This window comes from Sesamum indicum, linkage group LG13, assembly GCF_026168435.1.
Source record: "Sesamum indicum cultivar Baizhima isolate 11 linkage group LG13, ASM2616843v1, whole genome shotgun sequence".
Taxonomy (NCBI): domain Eukaryota; kingdom Viridiplantae; phylum Streptophyta; class Magnoliopsida; order Lamiales; family Pedaliaceae; genus Sesamum; species Sesamum indicum.
Window position 1 is genome coordinate 19281046 of NC_142669.1, and position 24239 is coordinate 19305284.

General features: G+C 35.3%; 3 protein-coding genes and 1 non-coding gene across 7 annotated transcripts; 3 read left to right on the plus strand and 1 right to left on the minus strand.

Annotated features, from left to right (window-relative positions):
• The first annotated feature begins 6022 nt into the window (after window positions 1-6022).
• LOC105179052 (transmembrane and coiled-coil domain-containing protein STS1) lies at window positions 6023-11840 on the plus strand. Of its 3 annotated transcripts, XM_011102647.3 has the most exons (15): window positions 6023-6475; window positions 6565-6649; window positions 7032-7535; window positions 8057-8222; window positions 8350-8502; window positions 8710-8807; window positions 9013-9104; window positions 9214-9284; window positions 9379-9514; window positions 10061-10120; window positions 10225-10307; window positions 10819-10895; window positions 10997-11067; window positions 11247-11304; window positions 11446-11840. In XM_011102647.3, the coding sequence occupies exons 1-15, from the start codon at window positions 6246-6248 to the stop codon at window positions 11566-11568; spliced, it is 2007 nt and encodes a 668-aa protein (XP_011100949.2). In that variant the 5' UTR covers window positions 6023-6245; the 3' UTR covers window positions 11569-11840. The 3 variants fall into 3 exon arrangements, 2 of the variants coding, with proteins under 2 accessions (XP_011100949.2, XP_088733454.1); XM_088877328.1 differs by lacking the exon at window positions 11247-11304; XR_016063812.1 differs by lacking the exons at window positions 10819-10895; window positions 10997-11067; window positions 11247-11304; window positions 11446-11840 and adding an exon at window positions 9651-9729.
• Window positions 11841-12370: 530 nt separating this feature from the next.
• On the plus strand, window positions 12371-12443 carry TRNAK-CUU (transfer RNA lysine (anticodon CUU)). The gene has a single exon. It is a non-coding gene; the product is annotated as a tRNA-Lys (tRNA).
• A 62-nt stretch (window positions 12444-12505) lies between these two features.
• LOC105179053 (coiled-coil 90B-like protein (DUF1640)) lies at window positions 12506-15455 on the plus strand. Of its 2 annotated transcripts, XM_011102648.3 has the most exons (7): window positions 12511-12788; window positions 12878-13009; window positions 13126-13185; window positions 14660-14736; window positions 14819-14875; window positions 14976-15042; window positions 15145-15455. In XM_011102648.3, exons 1-7 carry the CDS (start codon window positions 12651-12653, stop codon window positions 15262-15264), a joined length of 651 nt encoding a protein of 216 aa, XP_011100950.1. In that variant the 5' UTR covers window positions 12511-12650; the 3' UTR covers window positions 15265-15455. The 2 variants fall into 2 exon arrangements, with proteins under 2 accessions (XP_020546869.1, XP_011100950.1); XM_020691210.2 differs by lacking the exon at window positions 14976-15042 and having other exon boundaries at window positions 12506-12788.
• Window positions 15456-19668: 4213 nt separating this feature from the next.
• On the minus strand, window positions 19669-22661 carry LOC105179054 (cytochrome P450 84A1). Its single transcript, XM_011102649.3, has 2 exons — window positions 21610-22661; window positions 19669-20528 (listed from the first exon to the last, which is right to left on the minus strand). The coding sequence occupies exons 1-2, from the start codon at window positions 22546-22548 to the stop codon at window positions 19905-19907; spliced, it is 1563 nt and encodes a 520-aa protein (XP_011100951.1). The 5' UTR covers window positions 22549-22661; the 3' UTR covers window positions 19669-19904.
• Window positions 22662-24239: the final 1578 nt, after the last annotated feature.

Below are 24239 nucleotides of genomic sequence, written 5' to 3' on the forward strand. Positions count from 1 at the left end.
AAAATGTGTTTTGTACTCTAATTGACAAAGAGGAGAAAACAACATACTGGCCCTACCTGCCTGGGTATAGCGCGTAGACCTATTCTTCAACAGCCAGACATCTCAAAGTTTACTCCTGAAAGAAAATATCAGCAGAGGGATGAGCCTGCCACTCAGTAAGTAAATAACCAGCCCTATCTATATATGCATATCAAACACAGCACAAACAAGATAAACAGGCAACATGCATGGAATACAATCAATTTAATTCCAACATAATCAGCTTTATTACACCACATGACTATCTCATAATAAGACAATCAATCAAACTCCATTTTTCCTAGTTTTCTTACCAGAAAGTGATATTGTGTTTTCCCATCAACTCAATCTCACCGTTATATAAATTCAAGTGAATCCCCTTGACAGCCGGCTCAATAATCTCATTTCGCACATAGCTCTTTTCATATCATGTTTTCGTCTTATAGGCTTTTCAACACATCAAGGGGTATTCACACCACAATTATATTCAATTTCCACCGCTCCCTCATTTCCACATATCACCATTCTTGTAAGCAACTAGTAACGTAAAACAATATATCGACATATTCTCATTCCAGACATCCACAACGCATCAAACAACAAACATAATATTTTAACTCATTTCCTCATTCTACGTACACAATGTCATCAATCAATCAAATCATTTCATCACTCATATACTTTCAGATAAATCAATGTCAGCATGAACCACAAATTCATATAACAGTAAAACCACAAATAAAGGGGACATATATAGATAATACTAATTATTTACTTACCTCGACCTTACAACGCCTTTATCTATTCAATAGGTGGTGGGTCGGTTTTTTCACTTTACCCCCGTATCCTATAATGAGTTATACCACATACAGTTAATATATCGAGAATATCATAATTTCTTTTAAATACAATATCAAATATTTTTCGTACAATTTCTAATAATTCTTTAATATTCTACTTTTATCGAAGTACAAATCTTCGTTTTTCCTCTTTATTAACATACCATTTATTAAATATAATTCTCGGAATATTTCTATGAATTTTCTATCGATTTCTCGCTGCTATACAATTTAATTAAGCAATAATACATATAATTACATATTTGGTTAATCATTCCAATGGAATTGTGTAAATTAGCTATAGTAATAATTAAATCTAACAAATCTAATATTTTAATTAGCAAATGTGATATTTAATTCGACACTAATTTAAATAGCCAAAATCATAAAGTACTCCGATTAAATAATATATCGCTCAATATAAATTATATTTAGTAAAAAAACTAATTAAATAATATAATTATATAAATTAATATAAATTAAAACATAAATTCTTACCTTTCTGTTTCTTCTTGGCCTGCATTGAGAAATTGCAAATTTCTGAAGTAGAAATCTACATATGTGTATATTATATATATGTGTAATGAGAGAGAGGAGAGAGAAGTGAGGTGGGCTTGGCCGCCACTCTCATCCGCTCCCTCTTTTCTCATAATTTTATATGTATATATCTATATACATATTATTATATATATGTTTATATGTATATAGTCATCGACTTCCGGGAAAGGGTAGAAGAATGGGACCTATTATGGGACATACAATGCATTACAAACGTATGATCATTACGCTTCAATCGGGTTATTCTATTCCACCTCTTATTAATATCCACGGGCTTATTAGCTAAATGGCAATTGACACATACAATACGCCCAGTCGCTTCTCGTGGATTTTCATAACCCTGCTGCGCAAAAATGGGATACGCACTTGAAATGGATGGAACTTCTCCAACTACTGTCGCTTATTCATTTTCTTTTTCAATAGATATAGATATCTGAAATAGAATTATGCAAATTCCTTTACCCACAAAAGACGGCCCACTTAAAACTTCTTTTTTCCTTTCTTGCTGGAGTGAGATAGCCCTTCCCAGTACTTATAGCCCTTCCTTATGGGGCTCGGGACTAAAAGAATGGTTGGGACAACAAACATCCATCTCATTCGTACTTTGGATACCAATATAACCATCGAAGGCTGTTGAAGTGATTCAATCAAATTAAAAAATATTACTATGGTTCGAGAGACATAACAGAAGAGAACAAGAGATTTCTAGTTCTTTGTTGATCAGACGACACCCGGATTTGAACTGGGGAAAAAGGATTTGCAGTCCCCTGCCCACCCTTGGGGTAATGCGCCAGGTGCCGTAGCTAACCGAGTAGCTCTAGAAGCATGTGTAAAAGCTCGTAATGAAGGACGTGATTTTGCTGCTGAGGGTAATGCAATTATCCGTGAGGCTAGCAAATGGAGTCCTGAACTAGCTGCCGCTTGTGAGGTATGGAAAGAGATCAGATTTGAGTTTAAAGCAGAATCGTTTCGATTGCTCGTTCGAGAACTACAATCTTTAGCTCTGGAACTAAATCATTTCCTTTCTTTTCGATTCTTTTATTAACCGATTTATGTATCGGATTTCATTCACCCCACGGTTGGGAACTAATGATTGGTTCTGTCATGAGACAAGTTGTGAAGATAGAATATTCTATTCCTTTACAGTGAAAGAAGTTGGGACGAAGTTGTTAATAATAGATTACCTAGAGAAATAGGTAAAAGAAATTTCCATCCAAGATTTAATAATAATATATATAATATTATTATTATTTTATTTATTTAATTAATTTTTTCTCAAAATACCCATTACGTCCTTCCTACATTTCTTAATTGATATAACTTGCCCCCAAATATTATAACGAACTCCAATTTATTCCATTCAAATTTTATTATATTTCAATTATGACCTATAATTATTAACCAACTAACTAAGTTTCATAAAATTTACCAATTAATCCCCTAATTATATAATATAATCTTTGGGGCGTCACACTGGCGGATAATGCCAATTGACTCATTTGAGACTCCAAATTCTAGATGCTTGCCCGAGTTTCTTGTTGGAATTATTGAGTATTCAAGGTGAGTGTTTTCACGATATCCTCTAGGGGCATACCAGAATTAGGGTTGGTTTGAGAAGGTGCTGCTTGTTGTTGGTATGAAGGTCTTTGGAAATTTTGAGGTTGATTCCAAATCTCAAATTTGGATGATCTCTCTATCCGGGGTTATATATAAAGGGATCATGTCCCCTTTGTGATGGTCCAGAGAATCCTCCTAACATTGGCATGCATGGTGGATTCTTCTTGGAGTGTAGGACAAGCATCGGTAAAGTAACCCGAAGATGTGTATATGCCACAAGCTTTTACTTGTTGAGTGCCTCTTACTATAAATTTTTTTACAAGAGAAGTGAGTTCATCTAAGTGTTCATCAATGGAAGTACGTACCTCGTTCACTCTTTGTGGTGGGTTGTCGTTTCTACTGCCGAATTGCTGATTATTAGTTGCCATGCTTGTAATCAGTTTGCGTGGTTGTAGTGTTTTATCATACAAAGCACCTCCACTAGCCACGTCTACCAAGCTCCTATTCGTTTCAGACAGTCCTTCGTAGAAATATTGAATCAAGAGGTGGTCGAAAATTTGGTGATGAGGACAACTCTTCACTAACTGCTCGAATCTTCCCCAATACTCATGAAAATTTTCTCCAAAAATTGACTTATTCCACTTATTTCCTTCCCGATAGTTATGGTTCGTGAGGCGGGGAAGTAATTTTCAAGAAATTGCTTTTCGCACTAGTTCCAACTAATGATGGATCCCAAATATAGAGAATAGAGCCAATCTTTGCTCTATCACCCAAATAGAATGGAAAAGCTCGCAGTTTGACTTGCTCTTCGGTGATCTCTTGAGGTCTCATGCCGGAACATACCATATGAAATTCCTTGAAATGTTTGTGTGGGTCTTCACCTACAAGGCCACGAAAAGTAGGAAGTAAGTGAATAAGACTAGATTTAAATTCAAAGTCAGCATTTAAGGTAGGGTATTCAATGCAAAGAGGTTGTTGATTTAAGTCAAGAAAAGTTATCTCTTTGATCGTCCGTTCCAGATTTTGGCCATTATTTCATCTTAAGAGTTGCTAGACGTGGGACGTATAGTTCAGAAGAGGTAGAAGCCTTTCCCTTATGTTGTTGAGTTTCTTTTTGGAGTCTACGTGTGATCTTCTTGATCTCAGGATCAAATTCAATGTCACCTATACGAGAAGAATTTGGCATAAAAACCAAGTAGCAAGAATAAATAACAAAAAAAATTAATTTAAAGACACTAATCCCCGACAACGGCCCCAAAATTTGATGAGTACCGAATCCACCAAAAATATTTTCCTACTAGGACTTGCGAAAGTAGTGAGTAGGATCAAATCCACAGATTTTGGTTTTAAATTAATTCCTTGAAGAGTAGAAGTAAAAATAAAAAGAAGAGGGGATTTTGTTTTAAAATCTAAATCTAAAGTAAAATTAAAAATAGGATAAATATGAGAAAAATATTCCAGTTAAAAACAAGATGATGCTCAATTCTACGGTTTATCATAGATGCAAAGATGACAATCATAAATTGTCTATAATCATTGGTACGACATAACAACCTCACATTTTCTTACCTTGTCCATATAGTCAAAAAACGTCTGTCGACTAAATCTCTAATCAGTAAACAACCTTGGGAACGTCCTCAAGATTTAATCTACCAACAATAATAAGAACTAAAAAGGTCCAACTCTAACCAATAAATTCCTACCAAGATTTTTTTTAAATTAGATTGTGCATTCCATAACATGATCAAAAACTACGGCATAACCAATTACGTTGTGTTACCACTAGTTATTAAATTAAACAAACAATTACAAAATTACAAGTTCAATTAGCTAGGCAAATATTATTGACAATAAATAATGGTACCCATCATTCATAAATCTGATTATTTGTGATAAAAACACATAGAGCAATACAAATACCTATATGAATGAAAGTAGAAAGCACAAGTTAGATCTCACAACATATTGAAATTTTAACTAGAAATAAAAGAACTAGCCTAGCATGTTAATGGGAGAACAAATAAAAGGAGAAGAGAAAATACTATCGAAAAACGTAGAGATTATCCCAAAAATGAGAGATCCAATAGATGTTTATATGGTGAATTATATCACTTATTACTAACTAGTTATCTAATCTTATTAGAATTTAAAAAGTAGATTTTTTAATAAAACTAAAAAACCTAAGTAATAGAAATTATTATCCCAAAGAGTTTCCTTCAATAAGGAGAGTTTTCAATCAGTCAAAAGTATTCCAATCATCTTCAAATCTTTTAAAAAATCATGTTTTGAACCATCATTTTGCAGCCACATTCTTGCAGGTTTAGACGTAGGCGCGCCTAACTCCTCCTTCTAATTTGTTCACATATTTATTTTGACTTATTTATTTTTCATCCTATTCATCTTTTATAAGCTAATGGTGCAATATGACATTTGATTATAAATATTTTAGTCACAAAGGATTGCAATCACTTTAAATTAACACAAAATGCACTCCTATCACATATATAGTTGGGACCGAGGTGGGTAGATGTTGGTAGGTCAACCTGAACGACTCCAAGAGAGTGATAACAGAGAAGTTCAACAGAGGCCAAGAAATTACTGAGAAGAAATCAACTGGTAGGCATGGGCTTCAAAATAAAACTAGTAACTGCTTTGACCTGATTCAATTAAATAGGATGGAGTCAGAATATGCATGGACCCCCGGCTGGGGAACGGTATCAAATGGGAATTGGGTGGTGAGAAGTGAGAAAAGATGCTAAAAATTTGTTTATGGAAAACAAACATGTTCATAATCGTTTGGTGGGAGTCAAAGAAGACTATGATCATGATAAATATGTTAAGGAGAGAAATGTTAAAATTGAGGTGTGATCAATTGGTTTGAGCCTTGTAAGATGTGAGTATTTAGTTTATGTTATGTTAATATATATTTTATTTTATGTGAATTATTATAATTTTTTTATTATACTACACTTACATTACATATTTGATTTTCTATATAGTTTGATATTTGAATTTTAGTTCTATATATATATAAGGCATTTGCGCGAACGTGCATATATACGGCGTCGTAGCTCACTTCTTGTTTCAGCTGAAACCAACCGCCACTAGAATTGAACCGAGAGGAAAAGCTAAAAAGAAGAAGAAGGGTGATCTGTGATCATGGCTTCATCTCTCTGAATTCTTCACACAACTACCAAATTTTATCATTTTTATCATCTTTGTAGACGCTCCCAACCTTTCCTTGCTAATTTGAACTGTAAAAGGTGGAAAACAATGTCATCATCAACGTCGATGCTGACGCCGAAGCAAAAATACGCGGCGGGGGCACTCTTTGCCTTGGCCCTGCACCAGGTCCAGATCCACCAGACTCTCCCTTTGGGCTTTCTCCCCTCCGCCCCCGACCAACGCGTCTTCAGTGCCATTGATAGCTCCACCGACTCCGTATCCGAAGATCCTCACCTCTGGGCGCATCAATCCTCCGGCCTCCTTCGCCCCGTCTTCAAGTACTAATCATTCCTTTTTGTATGCATGTGTCTCTAGTCACGTAAATATGTAAGACAGAATTATGTTGATTCATCGTTTATAATTTTAGGTTTCTAGAGATTGATAACAAAGAGTGGGCTGGATTAGAGGAAACTGCCACACATTCATCTGCGGACCGGCGTCATGTTGGAGCGGTTGTTCTTTTAGCTTCTTGGTTTTTGTCTTTGCTTTCTTTTTCCTTCGAAGGATTTGATGAATGATTTGCTTTCAGCTACTATATATAACTTACCGGGAAATGGCCTATGTCCAACTTAGGTTCATTTGGGTGTTGTCACATAAAGTTTTATCCTTTCGGAAACTTAATCTGAGCAAATGTAATGAATGCTTTCTGTTTAAAATTCTAGGCTGCGCATGGCTTTTCTTGACACATCTCAGTGTTCATATTGTCCTTTATTAGCTCTTGTAGAGTTTTGAGGTTATGGAGTATTCTGCAGTTCCAGTATCTTCTCCATGCTAGGGATCCATTGCAGCTAATGGATATGATCTCTAATTATGTGGATCCTTCTTCTTTTTCAGTTCCTAAGGCAACTTATGGATGAAAGTGGAGACATGTCATCAGAAGCTGCTGAAAAAGAAGTTTCTGTGGCAAATGGTATTGATGCTATGTCTTTGGGCATGCAAAAAACTCCTGCTGAGTTTGACTCCAAGAAGGAAAAACAACGGGAATATGAGCAGGCCTGTCGGGAGAAGTTTCCCGCTCCTGAGACGATTTCGGAAGCAAAATCTGAAGAACGGAATATACCTGATAATTCTCAGCAGGAAACTAAAACTACTAAGTCTATTGCTGAGCAAGCCCAGGGAACACCCATGTTGGAATCAGTTGGAAAACAAATGGAAGAGGCACCAATGCTTAGTTACCCGAGAAGAGTGACAGTTCTGTATCAGCTTCTTTCAGCTTGTCTTGCAGATACCCCCGAAGACAATAAGAAATCTACCAAGAGAAGAAAGGGGTATGATGCCAGACATCGTGTGGCATTGAGGTTGCTAGCAGCCTGGTTTGATATAAAGTGGATGAAAATGGTACAAATATGCATATGTTTGAGTTTCTTTTGGAACATTTTCTAGCAATAAGATCTTTGAGGGTCATTGCTTTATGGATAACTGTTATAACCTGAGAAATTTATGATTCTATTCGCATTTTTCCCCATATAAAAATATCGTTGCAGCTGACGTTGCTGGTGTGTAATCTCTCTTGTCCCCTCCCATTGTTCTGGGACTAAAACAGAAGTCCATGCTCATTGTGAAAATTCTGCTGGATAAGGAAAGAATGTCTTAATGTATTTTCTCTTTGTATTGTATCCTATAGTTTCTTTCCAAGGATGTGTTTGTTGTATGGTCTTTTGGTATTATGATCTCCCGTTTGAAGACAGAGAACATTGATCCCTTGCAATTTGATCTTGGGAACTAACACCTATTTCCTGTAGATTTCTTTATCTCCAAGCAAGAGCAGTATATGCATTTGAGGTGGTCATGGATTTGCCAACTTTCTTGAAATCTCATGAATAGCATCATAGATCTTCTGAAAAGATATACTTTTGCAGGAAGCCATTGAAACGGTGGTTGCTTGTTCTGCAATGGCTCTTTTGAAGGAGGAGGAATCCAAAGAGCAAGGTGGATCTCCAGAAAGCACATGGGGTAAGTGGAAACGTGGAGGTATTATTGGTGCTGCTGCGTTAACTGGAGGTACCTTGATGGCAATTACTGGAGGTATGCCACTCTTTATTGGTTGCTGTTGTGTTACATTAATGGGTATGTTTGCAAACAAGTTTTTGCAAATGTTGGGTTTTCTTGGTAGGATGGTATTTTGATTTTTGGGTTTGTTTGTCTTAACCAGGTTTAGCTGCTCCAGCAATAGCTGCTGGATTTGGTGCTTTAGCACCTACACTGGGGACTATTATTCCTGTTATTGGAGCAAGTGGCTTTGCTGCTGTTGCTAGTGCTGCTGGAAGTGTTGCAGGTTCGGTTGCAGTTGCAGCTTCTTTTGGTGGTAAGTACAAGGTGCATTATGGGATATATGTTCATAGCGTAAACAGATTTTGGAAGTCCATCTTCCTCGTATACAGAAATAGCTACACAGTTGTGCTTTTATGCTATTGAATAATAAATCTAATTAGATCTTTACATTTGCCAATAATTTTCTATTCAAATGTTGTTCATCCATCTTGAAATCCCACTGACTCGACAATTGACACAGCCGCTGGAGCTGGACTTTCCGGGACCAAAATGGCTAGGAGAATTGGTGGTGTTGATGAATTTGAGTTCAAGGCTATAGGGGAAAATCATAACCAAGGAGTGAGTTTCTGGGCTTTCCATAGTTTACAAGTAAAGAAAAATAAAGTAAAGGGCTTAGTGATTTCGTACTAATTCTGTTGTCTTGTTACATGAGTTTGTTGATACGCCAGTCCCTTATCTTGACCTTCATATAGAAGCTGAAACATTTGCTTTTCACTGTTTGCCCTTTGTGCTGTAGCTCCCCTCATTATAATTTTCTTGTCAGCGGCTCGCTGTTGAGATCTCTGTATCAGGGTTCATTTTTGAGGAAGAAGATTTTATTAGACCTTGGGAAGAACAACATGATAAATTGGAAAGGTAGTGAACTTCTCTCAGGTTTTATGATTTCACTGCGAGTGAAGGAAGTGGTTTTGCTGCTCTCCTGAACTGTTTCATGCTGTTAAGCTTACCTTTAACATTTGTTTAGGTATGCACTGCAGTGGGAATCCCAGCATCTAATTGCTGTAAGCACTGCTATTCAAGACTGGCTTACTTCAAGTAAAGGATTTGTTTATGAAACTGAATATAACGCAATCAGCTATATGAACTCGAACTTGTTCAGTGACATAGATATGATACTTTTTTTCTGCAGGCATTGCCAGGGAAGTGATGAAGCGAGGTGCTATGATGACTGTATTAGGCACTCTTACGGCGGCACTGGCTTGGCCAGCAACATTACTTTCTCTTACTGATTTTATTGATAGCAAATGGACAATTGCAATTGACAGGTTCTCCCTTTTCTCTTGTCTCTGAGAAATATGTCAATAGCGAGAACTTTGTAGAAGCTCTCCGCAAGAAAACATTTACAGAACCTGAATATTCGTCCTAGTAAGAAAAGAATATTTATGCTGAATATCTTTCCAGATGGATTATCCTGTCAGCTGTAGTGGGTGCGGTTGGGGGGTGTGCACTTGGGCCCAAGCTCATGTGTGTATGGTGTTTGGTAAAGTTACACGTCCTCTGTTTGGAAATGAAAGCTCTCTTTTCTCTTTTCATGACATCTCAAAATACGATTCTATTTCCTAAAATTAAAATTTTATTTTTAGATGCCCCAGCGCACTTAAAGAAGTTACTCTCAACCTCTATTTTTAAGGAGAAGTGTAAATTACACAAAAGCTTGAACTTTTTCGACGTTCATCTAAAACTTCAATTCCGTGCCTGGTCAATTGTATACTTCAATTGGGAATGAGGGAATAGATGAACAACATCATCCTTCTATTGTTACGATCCTATTTCAGAAAAGGCTTATGTTTGTGGCGGCTGCTACTCTGTAGGTCTGATAAGGCAGGAAAACTGCTTGCAGAAGCATTACTGAAAGGGTTGCAAGGGCATAGGTAACCTACTAAATTTCTATATCATATACTTTATTGCATTCAGCAGAGTTGTAGTTTATTAACTCCTTCCAATTCTTATTTATTGGTGTCTGTGTATTTCCAAGGCCTGTGACTCTCGTAGGTTTCTCACTTGGAGCAAGGGTGATCTTCAGGTGCCTCCAGTTTTTGGCTGAAAGTGAAGCTAATGGTAAGGTTACCCTTTCAGAGGATGCTAAAAAGGAAAAGTGAATCTGGGAAGACATTCATTTATTTCATTATGCCGTGATGGTTGACCTGATTATCTTCTGTTAACTTAGATTCATATTCAGGCATTCATTAGTTTTCTTATTTTATGTTTCAAACTTCAGACTTATGATAGCTACTATAGCTACATTCTTTGATTTTTATCTATTCCAACTTTCTGTTAAGCAGTCTCTTCATTGGTGACCTTGCTGTCAACCATTCTAATTGAATCTCTAGGGATTAAGCTATTTATGCATTTATATCAGTTACTATGGAGGCTGTAAACCTTTGACTCCGACTATAGTCTAGGGGTTTCTTCTAATTTATGACTCCACACAGTTGAACTACAGGCAGCCTTTTTTTGTTTTTATTTCCGGCTATCGCTCATTTTCTCTATAGAAAAGTTACTTTAGTTTTTCTGGGTACAAGTTATAAGGTTGTCCGTAACAACTATTCACTTTCTTGATTTTCGGCAGCTGGAATTGTGGAAAGAGTGGTTCTTCTTGGAGCTCCTGTGGCAATTGAAGATGAGAACTGGGGAGCTACTCGAAAGGTAGTTGTATGCCACCTTTTCTACTGAATGAATTTTGCTACTGGAAATCTATCGCCATTGTGTCTGAATATAGTTTCAAGTTAACCACATATTTTCTGCAGGTAGTAGCTGGGAGATACGTGAATGCCTATTCTACAAAGGATTGGATGCTTGGAATTGCATTTCGTGCCAGGTATCAACTCTTAACACCACCATCCAATGTTTTACGATGCTTGAGTCGAAATCCAGTCTTATTTTAGTTTGTAATATGTGCTTATGATGGTATCTCTGATTCCACTATTCAAAAAGTAAACTCTCACATCTTTCCCCTTGATTTTTTATATAACACCACGACGTCTTATATTTGAACAGTCTTCTCACCAAAGGATTGGCAGGAATTCAGCCAGTCGAAGTGCCTGGGATTGAAAACGTAAATGTGTTTGCAACTCCGATCAACACTTTGTAGTTTCTTTTAAATCTTGTGTTTCTAAAGAATGTAGGCCTGCTAAACATAGCTACATATGCCAACTTCTGAGGCATTTCCTTTTTGCTCCTCTTGAATCTCTAACAGGTTGACGTGACTGATATTATTGAGGGTCATTCCTCTTACCTCTGGGGCAGCCAACTCATCCTAGATCAGCTTGAGCTGGATACTCATTATCCTGTTTTCAAACAAGAAGTAGCCAGATCATAGATTATCACCCAGTTGCTGCCTTGATGCAAAATCAAAGAAGATGGCGACGCTTGAAATCGAATCTTGCATGAGGGACGGTCTCAACTGGATACACGTGGTCTTGGTGTTAGTATCAATCTATATGTGGCCAAAAACAATAAATTTTGGAGATCACAACATTCTTAATTTGTAGCTCCTTTTGTCTTGAAAACAGAGAGATGTCTATGTTTGCTCATCTTGTACAAAAGTTGTCTTCTCTCAATTAAAAGACAACAAAAGGAGGAATTAAGGAATATAGCTTTATCAAAATGTTTTAGTCAATTAACTTATAATTATTATTGCGTATAACATATATATAGACAGAGCAGAGAAATGCCTAAATTTGAAGGGTGTTTTTAAAAAGTATTTTATCTGTTCTTTTATTGAAACTAAATTAAAAAAAGTTTTGAACACACGACTTGTGGACAAAAGATATAAAAATTCTTCCCACTTAATTAAACACATAACTCACATTGAACGCATGATTATGGAAGTATTTTTCATTAATTGTTTAATATTATTAAAAATAACATTTGATTGACTAAACATAACAAAATATATTGGATACCGTATAAAACCCGTAGTATAGTTAATTATTCTAAATTCAACTCAAATAAAAATTGTTAAACTCAATCCAATTGAAAATTAGATGGAGTGGATTAGAGCCATGGGTATTGCCATAACTATAACAGGCTTAACAGCCCAATTGTGCAGATGGATAGTGTTTTTCAAAATTACCTACCTTTAATTGAAATTAAAAACAAAATAGCACCAGGCATCAACTGCCCGTCTAGCTCAGTCGGTAGAGCGCAAGGCTCTTAACCTTGTGGTCGTGGGTTCGAGCCCCACGGTGGGCGTACGTTTTAACTTTTTCAATTTGCAATATCTTTTTGACTCTTCAGAGTTAATTGTCATTTTCGTCTTTGAATTGGGCAATCCATACAACAGTAATATAAAATCCAGTTCCGTTTCTTGATTGGCCGCAAACACAGACCCCACCCAGCTGTCCAAACGGGATTCCTTGTTCCCATTTTATTCAAAGATCGATTATATAGTAACATCTGATGGCCGCCGCGACTCGTCGGCTGGCCGTGCTGTTCGGAATCCAGTTGTGTGCCCCCAACCGCTTCGTCTCCAGACCCATCTCCGACCTCGCTAATTCCAACGGCAAACGCCTCTTCCTCGTCGACACTTTGGCCCTTGTAATCACTTTGCATTTGAACTGGTATTCCACTCCCATTCATTGTTTGTTGCTTAATTAATAATGACGTTGACTTTGTTAATCAATTAGGTGAGAAGATTAGAAGCGCATGGCGTGCCGTCGAAGCAAGCCGAGGCCATAACGGCTGCTTTGACGGAAGTTTTGAATGACAGCTTGGAGAATGTTTCTTATTCCTTTGTTTCCAAAGCTGAAATGCAGAAAGTGAGTCTTCTTTGTCTCTTTATTGTTTATCTCAATGTTTGGGCATCAATTGGTTGTATAGATTTTGAAATGTTTCGTTGAAAGGGACATTACTTTTCCTTTTTTCTTTTGGGTAGAGTGAGATGACACAGGAATCCAATTTGTCGAAATTCAAAACTGAAGTTAAAAGTTCTCAGGTATGGAATAACTCACGTTCTTTGTTTTAGCCTTTGCTTCTTGTTTGGAGATTGTGTCATTCTTGAGGTACTTTAGCATGCGTATCTATTCGTTACATGTTCAGGTTATTTTGTAGTGTTAGCTGGAATTGGTTTAAGCTCAAAATGTATTAAGGGCAGCTGATTTTTTGATGAATGTTATTATGCTTTAGGGACTGAATAATTATGAAGAAGTACTGTTTTCCTCTACAGTACTGGGATTATTTATGGAGTTACAGAATGCATTCAAATTTTGTTCATATAAATTCGACTACTACAGACTTACTAGAAGAATGTATTTAAAAAGTGTCATTAATTTTGGAATATGTTCGAGAGAGATGGAACAGGTTTAGAATTTCGGATGGTGAGATTACATTCCAAAGCTTATTCTTGCTTTCTACTTGTTCCATCCTACTCTTTCTTTCTTTTTCCTTGACCATTTACTTAGGAATTAGGATATTACCAAAAAAAAGAAAAGTTAAAAACAAAAATAACAATAGATCGTCTTCTTAGTCTGCTCTAACCTGATCTGGCCATCGTACAATTGAATCTTTTGAGAATTGAAAAAAGAAAAAGAGGGGCTCGGCAGAAAGAGGACCAAAGAGGAACAAGGAAAAAGAAAAGTGGGAAGGAGGAGGAGAAAAGGATGAAAAGAGGGGCTCGGGAGAAAGAGGAACAAAGAAAAAGAAAAAGGACCAAGGAGGAGGAGAAAAGAAAAAAGAACAAGATAAAAGAATTGAATTTTTTCCGAAGAAATGAGGAATGGAGGTTTGGTTTCTCTCTTTTGGGTTTCTCTTCTTTTTCGACTTTCTCTGATCTTTTTTATTTGATTTTTGTCAATTTTAGACATAAGACATGTAATTCTCCCTTTGGGGACAAAATGGTAAAAATCAATTTGTCTTTGAATATAGTTTCTTGCATTATTGGCTATCTATCTTATTGATATCCCAGTTGGAAATATTCATCTCCATGCTTATTACATGTCATAAAATTCCTCAAGAAGTAAGTTTAGGGGAACCATTCATTTTAGGAGTCCCAGATAATGAATGATCTTTGGTTTCCTTTTGGGAAATCTATTGATCAAAGACCTATTCTTTCTTTTGATTCTTTCCAATCGAGTGAAGATGTGCAAATGTGGCATTTGCTCTTACCATTTTATGAGTATCTTCCTCTTTGCATGTCATCCTAACTTTTGCAGAAAATTTTGAAGTTAATTGAAGACCACAACTTAACAGGGTTGATCAATTTCATTAGGAAAACTGAAAGAGAATATGTGTTTTCTTGCTTGCTATTATTTGTTTCTTCCAGACAGCAAAAATGCAGATGGCTGTTCATCCTTGCTATTTGCTTTCTAGTGTATGCTCTATTAGTTAATTATTTCTCTTAGTGCTCAAAATGTGGAGCCACTCGTTTTCTTGGTGAGAGTCATGCCAAGTTCATCTGACTACAAATGCAGGGGCACCATTTTTCTTTACTGCAACATGAGACAGAAAAACTCAAGAGTGACATAGAGAAGATGCGTAGTGAGCTAAGGTCTGTAAGAAATAAACTGCATGTCTCGTGCATTTGATGATTGTTTATTCTGAATGACTGAAACAAAATATCTAATGTTCAGGTATGAAATCGACAAAGTCACAGCAGGGCAGCGTCTGGATCTTAATCTTGAAAAGGGGTAAGTCGTCCCATGACTATCAGAAATTTATACAGAAAGAAGATGAATGTAATGCTTACAGACTAATAATTCTGCCATTTCTTTCTTCCCTCACCTTCAGGAGAATTAGGGATGAGCTTAACAATCAAAATCAAGAAACAACTAACCTCACTAACAAACTTGATCGAGTGAGTCTGTATATACATACGTATCCATCAAACTTGATAATAGTTAAACTTGTAGATTTGAAAATACATTTCATTAAATCTTTTGTTCTTATGCGATCTCAGGAAATTCATGAATTGCGGGCACAACTGGAAGCAGCAAAATACGATGTTATTAAGTATTGCATAGGTACGCTTGCCTCCGTTTCTGCTGTTGGTCTGGCGGCAATCCGCATTCTGATGTAAGCTGCACTCCAGATTTAGTTATTGTTTTTCCAGAAGAAAGGATTTTAGACTGATTTTTGTGTCTAAAATCCTTGACATCTGATCAGAGGAAACACAGAAACTAACATTAGCAACAGTACAACCAAGTCATGTAATTCATTGATCCCAACCTTACCTTGCATCAAGCATATAACAACTGAATTTCCATCTTCTATATTTTTACACTTAGTTGGAAATGGGTTGGTCTGTCTTGGTAGTTGCTTCCATTTTTCCAACATTGAATTGACGTAAGAATTCTGAAAATGGTACCTAATTTAGTCCACTGTTGAATCCTATTTAAATAAATAGTTATTCCTGTCACTTTCAACAAAGCACATTTCATAGTTATTGTCTGTCTACTCACGAGGGCCGTCTATTCTTGAGTTTGTATTTGTGATGATGAAGGTACTACCATCGTATCGTGCACTGCTCAATTAAGGCACGTAAAGTCTTTAACATGATTTGAGAATTAAAAATCCCAACCAACTCAGATTGTTTCCCTTGATAATTTCTTCAGACTTGTGGTCTTGGAATTTTATCACAACTACATTATGTGGGTACCATACAAAATATATGGTGCACTTTTTTAGCTGTTTACAGAATTCAGAGGTGATAACCTAAGAATGATTCGATTGGATTTTTTTATTATAATTTTTGTTGTATCTTATATTCTATTTTATATGTACGCATCTTGTATATAACATATTTTAAATAAAATTAATGCTATAATCTTTGCACACTTAGTGCGCACATGTAAAATATAATATGAATTACAATAGAAAAACCAATATGGAGAAGACAACATTTTAATTGTTTCTGCATAGTATCCTTGCACTATATGGATAAAAACCTAAATTCATTTAATAGTTACATGGATAATATTATAAGAAAGGAAGATACAATAAAATTTGAACTATAAAATTCATTTTGATTTTATGGTACTTAAAAGGTATTTGGTTGAGTTTATAAACTTTATTGATGTGACCAAAAGTGGTTAGTTGAATTCACAGTTCACATACAAGAACTCAATACAAATAAAAACAACCCAATAAACAGAAGGCCTTAAGAAGGCACCAAGGCCTCCCCCTCAACTAAGGCTCGAGGGGGATGAAACCCAAAGAGGAGATCTATCGACCCAAAGGGACAGGGAGCCCAATGCCACCCTATCTATCGGAACAATGTTCGTCTACATAATAAACTATTTAGGTAAAAAGATGATGACGACGCACACATGGCCTACCACCCGTAGGAAATCGGGATATGGCCAGCGGAACACCTGTCCCACCTTGATCTCCCCCAACCAGGTCAGACTCCCAAGAGGGACAAGACTCCATCCTAAGAAATTTTCATGAACACACAACAATTTATTAAAGGAATAATTACACTTTCATCCTATAAAATTTGATGTAATTATATATCAAATGTAATTTTTTAAACTATAAAAAATATTTAAATGTAATTACATCAAATATAAAGAGAGACGAGTGATTATCGGTTTGTTAAATGGTTCCGTTACAAATTGGTTGGCAGAAGGTTGTTTGAGGTATTTACAAATAAATTACTCATCCTCCTTAATAGTCATTTTTGTAGAGATGGTATGTAGAGCCATGCAAGTTGTATAGATAAATAAGGTTATAAATTTCGAATTGTACATCGATCGGAAGATGGGGTTTATAAAATGAAATATCCAATTTTTTAGACAGCTTTGGTGCTTAAAATCAAAGGACAAAAGGCATTGAATGGTTTGGTATGGGCCTAAGTGGGTTAATAAGTAGTAGTTGATTTGGATGAGAGATGGGGAGAAGCTGGTAATAATTGCAAACTCCATTCCTTTTCAATCAACTTTAGGTTAGTGAAAAATCAAGATTGTAGTGGTTGGAATATTAATTTATTTAGTAATGATGGGATGATTGACATCCCAATTTCTATATCTGATTGTTAGGTTAGGTAGATTAATAAACACACCTGAAATTAGCTATCCTCAATCGTAGCTTTGTCCCACTTGAATATGAGTTTTTATCATACTTAATCATTATGATAAAAAGTGAAAAAATTATAATGAATATTAATTAATTATGGTTCTGCAATGGTTATTAATCGTTATTTCTGTAACTTGTGTCAAAATATTTGTTACAATAAAAAACTCTTGCAAATATTTTAATCATAGGTAAAACCATGGCAAATATTAGGAGAAATTGTTATTTTAATCGTATAACTTAAGGGATGGCATTTTGGTCCTTTACAAATTGATTTTTACAATTTAGTCCTATAATTTTCTAATTTTGATAATTTTAGTCCTTTTCCAGCTAATTTGGCCGGAGAATTGCATGTGACTTGCACACAATAATCCAATTAATTAATTATAATTTTAGTCCTGTAAATTAATTTGTACATAATAATAAATGCCAAATCTGATAAGTTACAGGACTAAATGCCAATGCCCATAAGTTATTTGATTAAAATTACAATTTAATTGGAACGTGTGTAAGTCGCATGCAATTTTTTGACTAATAGATGAAAATTGCCAAAATTTTAAAATTGTAAGACTAACTTATAAAAATTAATTTTGTGTAGGACCAAAAATGCAACCCCATAAATTACAAGATTAAAAATTGCATTTTTCCTATAAATAATTAATCTAGCCAAAATTTAAATTTTCAGAATGATCATATTTAATTGTGATAGATACTGATTTACAAAGTATGAAAATAATTAATATTTTTTATTGTGTGTGAACGCAAATGCATCATGATGCCATTGTTTGAATTATCAAAGATAAAAGGTGAGCTATCTCTATCTATATCTCTATCTCCATCTCAACTTGTAAATAAATTCTCTGCCCAAACAAATATTCCTCCATTTCTAATGTCGAGTTTTCAAAATTTAAAAGATTGCGAGTATAAATATAGATTTATTTTTGGACAATTTTCATCAATACTATCCATCCACAAGTGGACCAATTTCATTAAATTCAATCCATCCACAAAAGTTCACCGCGAAATTAACACATTAACTTACAGTTGATATATGTTACTCCTGGAAATTTTAATTGAATCAGGTCTACTCAAACAGAAACTAATTATATATATATATATATATAATAAGTGTAACAATTATTATATAATTAATATAAATTATAAGAAAATAATCGTGTGATTATAAATATGATACATTTATTATATAAATAATTTGATTCAAAATATTTGATCTGACACTTGAAGCTTATTTGACATTTCGCTTTAAATTATGATACTGACAGTGCTTACTGTGGTGTAGCACTTGTCAATATATATATATTGACATGTAACCCATGTCAAAACTACAATTCATTGTTTCTTGTTGATATTACATGCATGTCCCCTTTACGTTATTATCATTTGGAAGTAATATTAAAGGGATGAAAAATAGTGTAGTGTGCAAAATATATGCTGAACATAGCATTACAATCCAGAGAGAATGAGGATACGAGTATAATAGTTTGTGTACCAAAATGACTGCATAATACCTCAATTTGTAGACATTCGGTGAGTAGAATCCTAAAGGTAGTTGAGGGTTTAATCTTTCATCAATTAAACTTATTTTAGAAGTGATTTTTCTCCAAACACTATTCAATTTAGCTTGTATTTGCTTTTTTTATTTTCACTTTTTTTTTAAAAATACTATCACTTTTGATTCTTCTATAAGTTCCAACTTTTTCTACAAAAATCACTTCTTTAAAAGTGAAGTTTTTGTAAACACTCCCGTATTAAGGTATCAGCAACCTGTATGACGTATTATCCCTATTGTATAATGAATCAGTTTGTTGGATTGGACTTAATTCTTGATCCCATCAAGTTAGTAAAACCAATGCAAGTTATTAGACTATGTTAGGGCAAAATATTTTTTTAGTCCCATAAAATAAGGGAAGAAGTTGTTTTAGTACCACAATTATGGCTGGTGGCTTTTAGTCCCATAAAACTCATAATTACATATTTTTAGTTCCAAAATGTCACGTGCGTTAAGGTAATTTGGAACTAAAAAGTCGTTGTTTGGGACTAAAAATGTATTGTAATTTTGGGACCAAAAGGGTCCAAAATCATATTTTTTTTTTTACTAAAAAATTATGATCTTGAATTTTATAAAACTAAAAGCGTCACTTGCCATAATTATGATATAAAAATAAATCCACTCTTATTTTATAGGACTAAAAAAATATTTTATCCTAGATTGTTACCTTACTAGTGGGTTGGTGGTGCTTTAAGGAAAGAATGTTTAAAAGGGTATCATTATTAATGTGTTATGCATTCTCCAATGCTAAATATAATAAAAACAGCCAAGAATCATCATACAATGGCACCCACCAAAAAATATATATATATCCCCAAAATAAATGAGAAAGAATATATATGAGATATAATTCCATCAATCTTTTGTTCAATTCATGAATCAATTATTTGTTCTGCTTTTCCATAATTGATATTTATGGACGACATAAAAATTTGGAACATGCATTAGAACACATACAAGAGAAAATAAGAGAGAAATCTTATACACGTAGTAATAGTAGTGAAAATTTGAACATTTCCGAGTGGTCGAAATTTTGAGCTCATGCCGCGTGTTTCGACGTGTCTCCCCCAACCTCTTCAGTAAAGTTGGCAGAGCAGCCGTGGCCTTGGCACCGCCACCAGCCTCTCCGCCCGCGGCGCGGTGAGCCCAAACACATCACTCATGTCCAACTCATTTGGTTTCATTCCATCGGGCAGTTCCCACGTAAAACAATGGAGAAGATGCGCCACCGCCATCTCCAGGGCATAGAGGCCCAGTTGCATGCCGGGGCAGGATCTCCGACCCGACCCGAATGGGATGAACTCGAAGTTGCTTCCCTTGAAATCGGGGACACCGTCTCTGAGAAAACGGGCGGGTTTGAATTCCTCGGCGTCTTCCCATGAGCTCTCGTCCCGGCCAATGGCCCACGCGTTAATCATGACGCGTGATTTGGCGGGGATGTGGTAGCCGGAGACGGTGGCGTCCTCGGCTGTCTCGTGGAGGAGGAGGGGGATGGGGGGGTGGAGGCGGAGGACCTCTTTGAGGCAGCAGCGGAGGTAAATTAGTTTGTCGAAGTCGGGCTCTTCGACATTGCGGGCCAGGCCGACTACATTGGTGAGCTCTTCTTGGACCTTCTTGAGGTCTTCTGGACTTCTCATCAGCTCCGCCATGGCCCACTCGATGGCGGATGCTACAGTCTCAGTACCACCAAACATTACGTCCTGACGACACATGTGTGATGTAAAATAAGATTTGAAAACAATAGGTGAAACTGACATGGAAATAAATCTCAAGTATATGGTAAAAACATGAAATGATATTGTGATAAATGCGGTGGGCGCGGGACAAAAGCTGGCTAGATTAATGTGGTATAGTGTCTAACCGACAAATTTAAAGCCGCCAACACGTAGAGATAAGTAGATAAAGAGAAGTTGAAAATTGTGGCTGAGAAAAGCTAGCTACGTACTAGTGGTTTGGATTGATGGTCAACAATCCACCTCTATAAGCCAACAATTCAATTTTATATTCATATTAATTTCAAATCCCTCTACATTCTTACCCTTCCCTTTTTTTCACTCTTGTAGCATTATTACCACTAGGAAAAACAAAAAACCTATAAAACATTTCCACTCATATATATTATGGTGGAGAACAAATTAAATTGACATTAAAGTATAATTTGTTGGCTGATCATATCATCTCATATATATACACATATATATCATCCAAGTGTATTTTTACTAATTACATGATGATGATGTTCTTGAGGAGCTACAATTAATTAAATTAACTACTAATCTATTACTTGATTTTATTTCTATATGTTTAATAGTTCACTAGCAACTTAGATAGATATACTCCCTTTTATACATAGAAATTTTAGTTCGAATCGAATTTGATCAAATATAAACCAATTATATGATAAGTAATCTAACACTCTTGTCGTGTGTGATTGATATAAAGTTAAAAAAAAGTGATCAATCACATAATAAATTTATTATATTTGACATATAATTAATTTAGTTCGATCAAATTTAGTTTTGATTATAATTTTTCGCCCTTTATTTGTGATCATCTAAGTTCTAACGGGCAATGTGATGAAATCCCAAATATAAGTGAATGACAAGGAATTAGTCCATAGTACGTGCAACCCAAGCAAGACGTTTCTTGGTTGTTCGTAATTAATTAATTGGTTCTTATTTCTACCACTAACCAACCACATGTAGAAATATAATTGTTTTATATCATTAATAAGAAGAAAGATAAGTTAGTTGAATTAACTAATTAATTAGTTTAGCTTACCATGATAATGGCTTTAATGTTATTCCTGGTGAGTTTGATGGAGTTGTGCAAATCCTCCGACTCCGAAACTTTGGCCTCATCACTATAAAAAGCCAACAGTTCATCCACCATATCTGCATCGACCACGACGGTCTCATCACTTGCTGACTTCTTTTTCTGCATATGATCATCTATAATGCTGTCAATGAATCCATCCAGCGAAGCCCGGGCCTTGGCCATCCTCTTATTCAGGCCCTGTGGATCCATCCAACCCAACCACGGTATGAAATCCGCAATGTTAAAAGCACCAAACAGCTTGGAAAACTCCTGCAAGATCCTGATGAACTCATCTTGGTCCTCGTGGGAGCTCGATCCGAAAGCGGCCCGGTATATGATGTTCTTAGTGAGCCCAAACACGAGTTCACCGATGTTCACCGCTCTGCCAGTGTTCTCCGTCACGGCCCGAATCATGCCGTCGACTTCATCCCTGACTGAGTCCCAGGATTCGGCCCGTTTGCGACTAAAGAGCTTCATGACGCAGAGCTTACGCATCTGGCGCCAGAAGGGCCCGTAATGAGCGAACGCCATATCAGCTCTGTCGTAGGTTAAGTAACTGATGGCAATATTTGCGGGCCTGTTGGAGAATATGTTGTCGTGGACTTGGAGAACCTGTCGGGCGGCGTCGGGGCTGGATATGGCGACCATGTGGAGGAAACCCATGCGGAGGTGGAAGACGCCGCCGTATTGCTTGGCGAGCTTGGCCAGGCCGCGGTGAGTTAGTTGATCCATTATCGGCATGTTGCCAATGACGGGCCATCCCTTGGGGCCCGGCGGATAGGGTTTACGTCGATATGATCTTCTGGATAGAACGAACAAGAAAAGTAGAGGGATTATGAAGAAGATCAAAAAGGGTTTAGCCTCGAGAGCTTGGAGTAGAGTTATCATTTTCTTGTCGATCATTCTTTTCTCATAAATGGTTAGACAAAAGCTATGCAATAACGCAACTCCAATCTTGTTGCTAGCTTTCGATAGGCATTCTGCCTGCTTTATATAAAAGTTTATAGCTAAGTCACGAGTTTGGTTTCCACCGCCTACAATTTTACAATGGATTATTTTTCTTAATCTGTAAATTCGATCACATTATAAGTGTATTGTATTTATTATATAATTCGTTTAGATTAATCAAATCTCATTTGAATTAGAATTTCCTCTAAAGGTAATTTAATTATCAACAAAAATTTTATTTTTTGTCCCACAGGATAATTATGTACTGATTTAATATATTTGATCTCATAAAATAAAAAACTGTAACACATTTGGTCCTATAGGTTAAAACATATTAATATTTGGGACCACAAATGTTATAATTTTTTATCCTATGGAATTAAATGCAATAAATTCGTAAATTATAGGACCAAAAGTGCAACACCCTCTATCGTCTAGGACAAAACTTATAATTTACCTTAATCGTCGTGTGCTAATTTTCAGTTTGAATCTTTTACAAAAGCTTCATATATATATATATATATATATATATATATATATGACATTTCATATATGTTGCACCTATATCTATCTATCTATCTATATATATATATATAGAATTTATGTGTTTAAAGTATTTGTTTAAAATATAGAAATGATGGATGTGAACTTTATATATATGTGCTGCGTCCATACATGATATATAACATGAGTGCTATAGTTGTAATAAAAATCTAGCGGTCCGCCACAAAAATTACCTTGCTATTGAAACTAGTGATTTTACACTAAATCACTTTTTAAAAATAATATTGAAAATTTATAAATAGCTTTAACCTTTTCAAGAAAGCTTAGGAGCACTTTAATTAAATATTTTATAAAATATTTGAAAGTTAGCTTATAAGATATTTATTAAAGTGTTTTGGAGGATTTGTTTAAGGAAAGAAAGAGGTGTAATTAATTATAGGATAAAAAGCAATAAATTAGAAATTTACAAGTAAGGAGTCCCTACCTAATTTATTATTAAGATCTTATAATCACAAACTAGCTACCTCCTTCCATTTTGGCAATATTAATTACAAGGTTTTTAATATGACGAAGAACATCTTAATTATAAGCTTATGCATGATTTCATTTTAATTATTTTTAATTATAAGTTATAATAAAAACATGCATAAACTTATATATCTTAATAAAGTTAGACAAAGAACCTTCGGCCCCGTTAAAATTTTAATTAAATTGTATATATGAATACCTAATTAGTAGTAGTCCTTTGGTATCCATGTAATGTTTGATGAAATTAGTGATACTCCATTTGATATCGGGACATGTTAATTAATGTCATAACATTGTTAGGTCAGTGTTAACAGAAATAGAAACATAAGCATCTTTATACTTTTTTATTTGTTATAAAATTTCGTTAATATTCTTGTCCGAATTAATTTAATTATATAAAAATTAAATTCTAGTTATGATGCAACTAATTATTGATTGAGTAATATAGTGATACCAATTACTTAATTATTTATTTATTTTATACCTCTGATGTGGGAAAATAGAAAATTAAAAGGGTAAATAGGAAATATTGAATAAATGTATAAATATCAATTATTAGTATTTTACGTGGAAGTGGGCTGACCTTATCCTGCTGATAGATTGCGAATCAAGAT

Bases quoted from the DNA above. Each gene is read 5' to 3' on its own strand.
- LOC105179052 (XM_011102647.3), top strand. From the start codon at position 6,246: ATGTCATCATCAACGTCGATGCTGACGCCGAAGCAAAAATACGCGGCG. The intron at 8,223-8,349 runs GTATGCCACTCT...TGTCTTAACCAG, and splicing joins CTTGATGGCAATTACTGGAG to GTTTAGCTGCTCCAGCAATA. The intron at 9,285-9,378 runs GTAAAGGATTTG...TTTTTTCTGCAG, and splicing joins TCAAGACTGGCTTACTTCAA to GCATTGCCAGGGAAGTGATG.
- LOC105179053 (XM_011102648.3), top strand. From the start codon at position 12,651: ATGGCCGCCGCGACTCGTCGGCTGGCCGTGCTGTTCGGAATCCAGTTG. The intron at 14,737-14,818 runs GTCTGTAAGAAA...TCTAATGTTCAG, and splicing joins AAGATGCGTAGTGAGCTAAG to GTATGAAATCGACAAAGTCA. The intron at 15,043-15,144 runs GTGAGTCTGTAT...ATGCGATCTCAG, and splicing joins TCACTAACAAACTTGATCGA to GAAATTCATGAATTGCGGGC.
- LOC105179054 (XM_011102649.3), bottom strand. From the start codon at position 22,548: ATGATCGACAAGAAAATGATAACTCTACTCCAAGCTCTCGAGGCTAAA. The intron at 20,529-21,609 runs GTAAGCTAAACT...ATGTGTCGTCAG, and splicing joins ACATTAAAGCCATTATCATG to GACGTAATGTTTGGTGGTAC.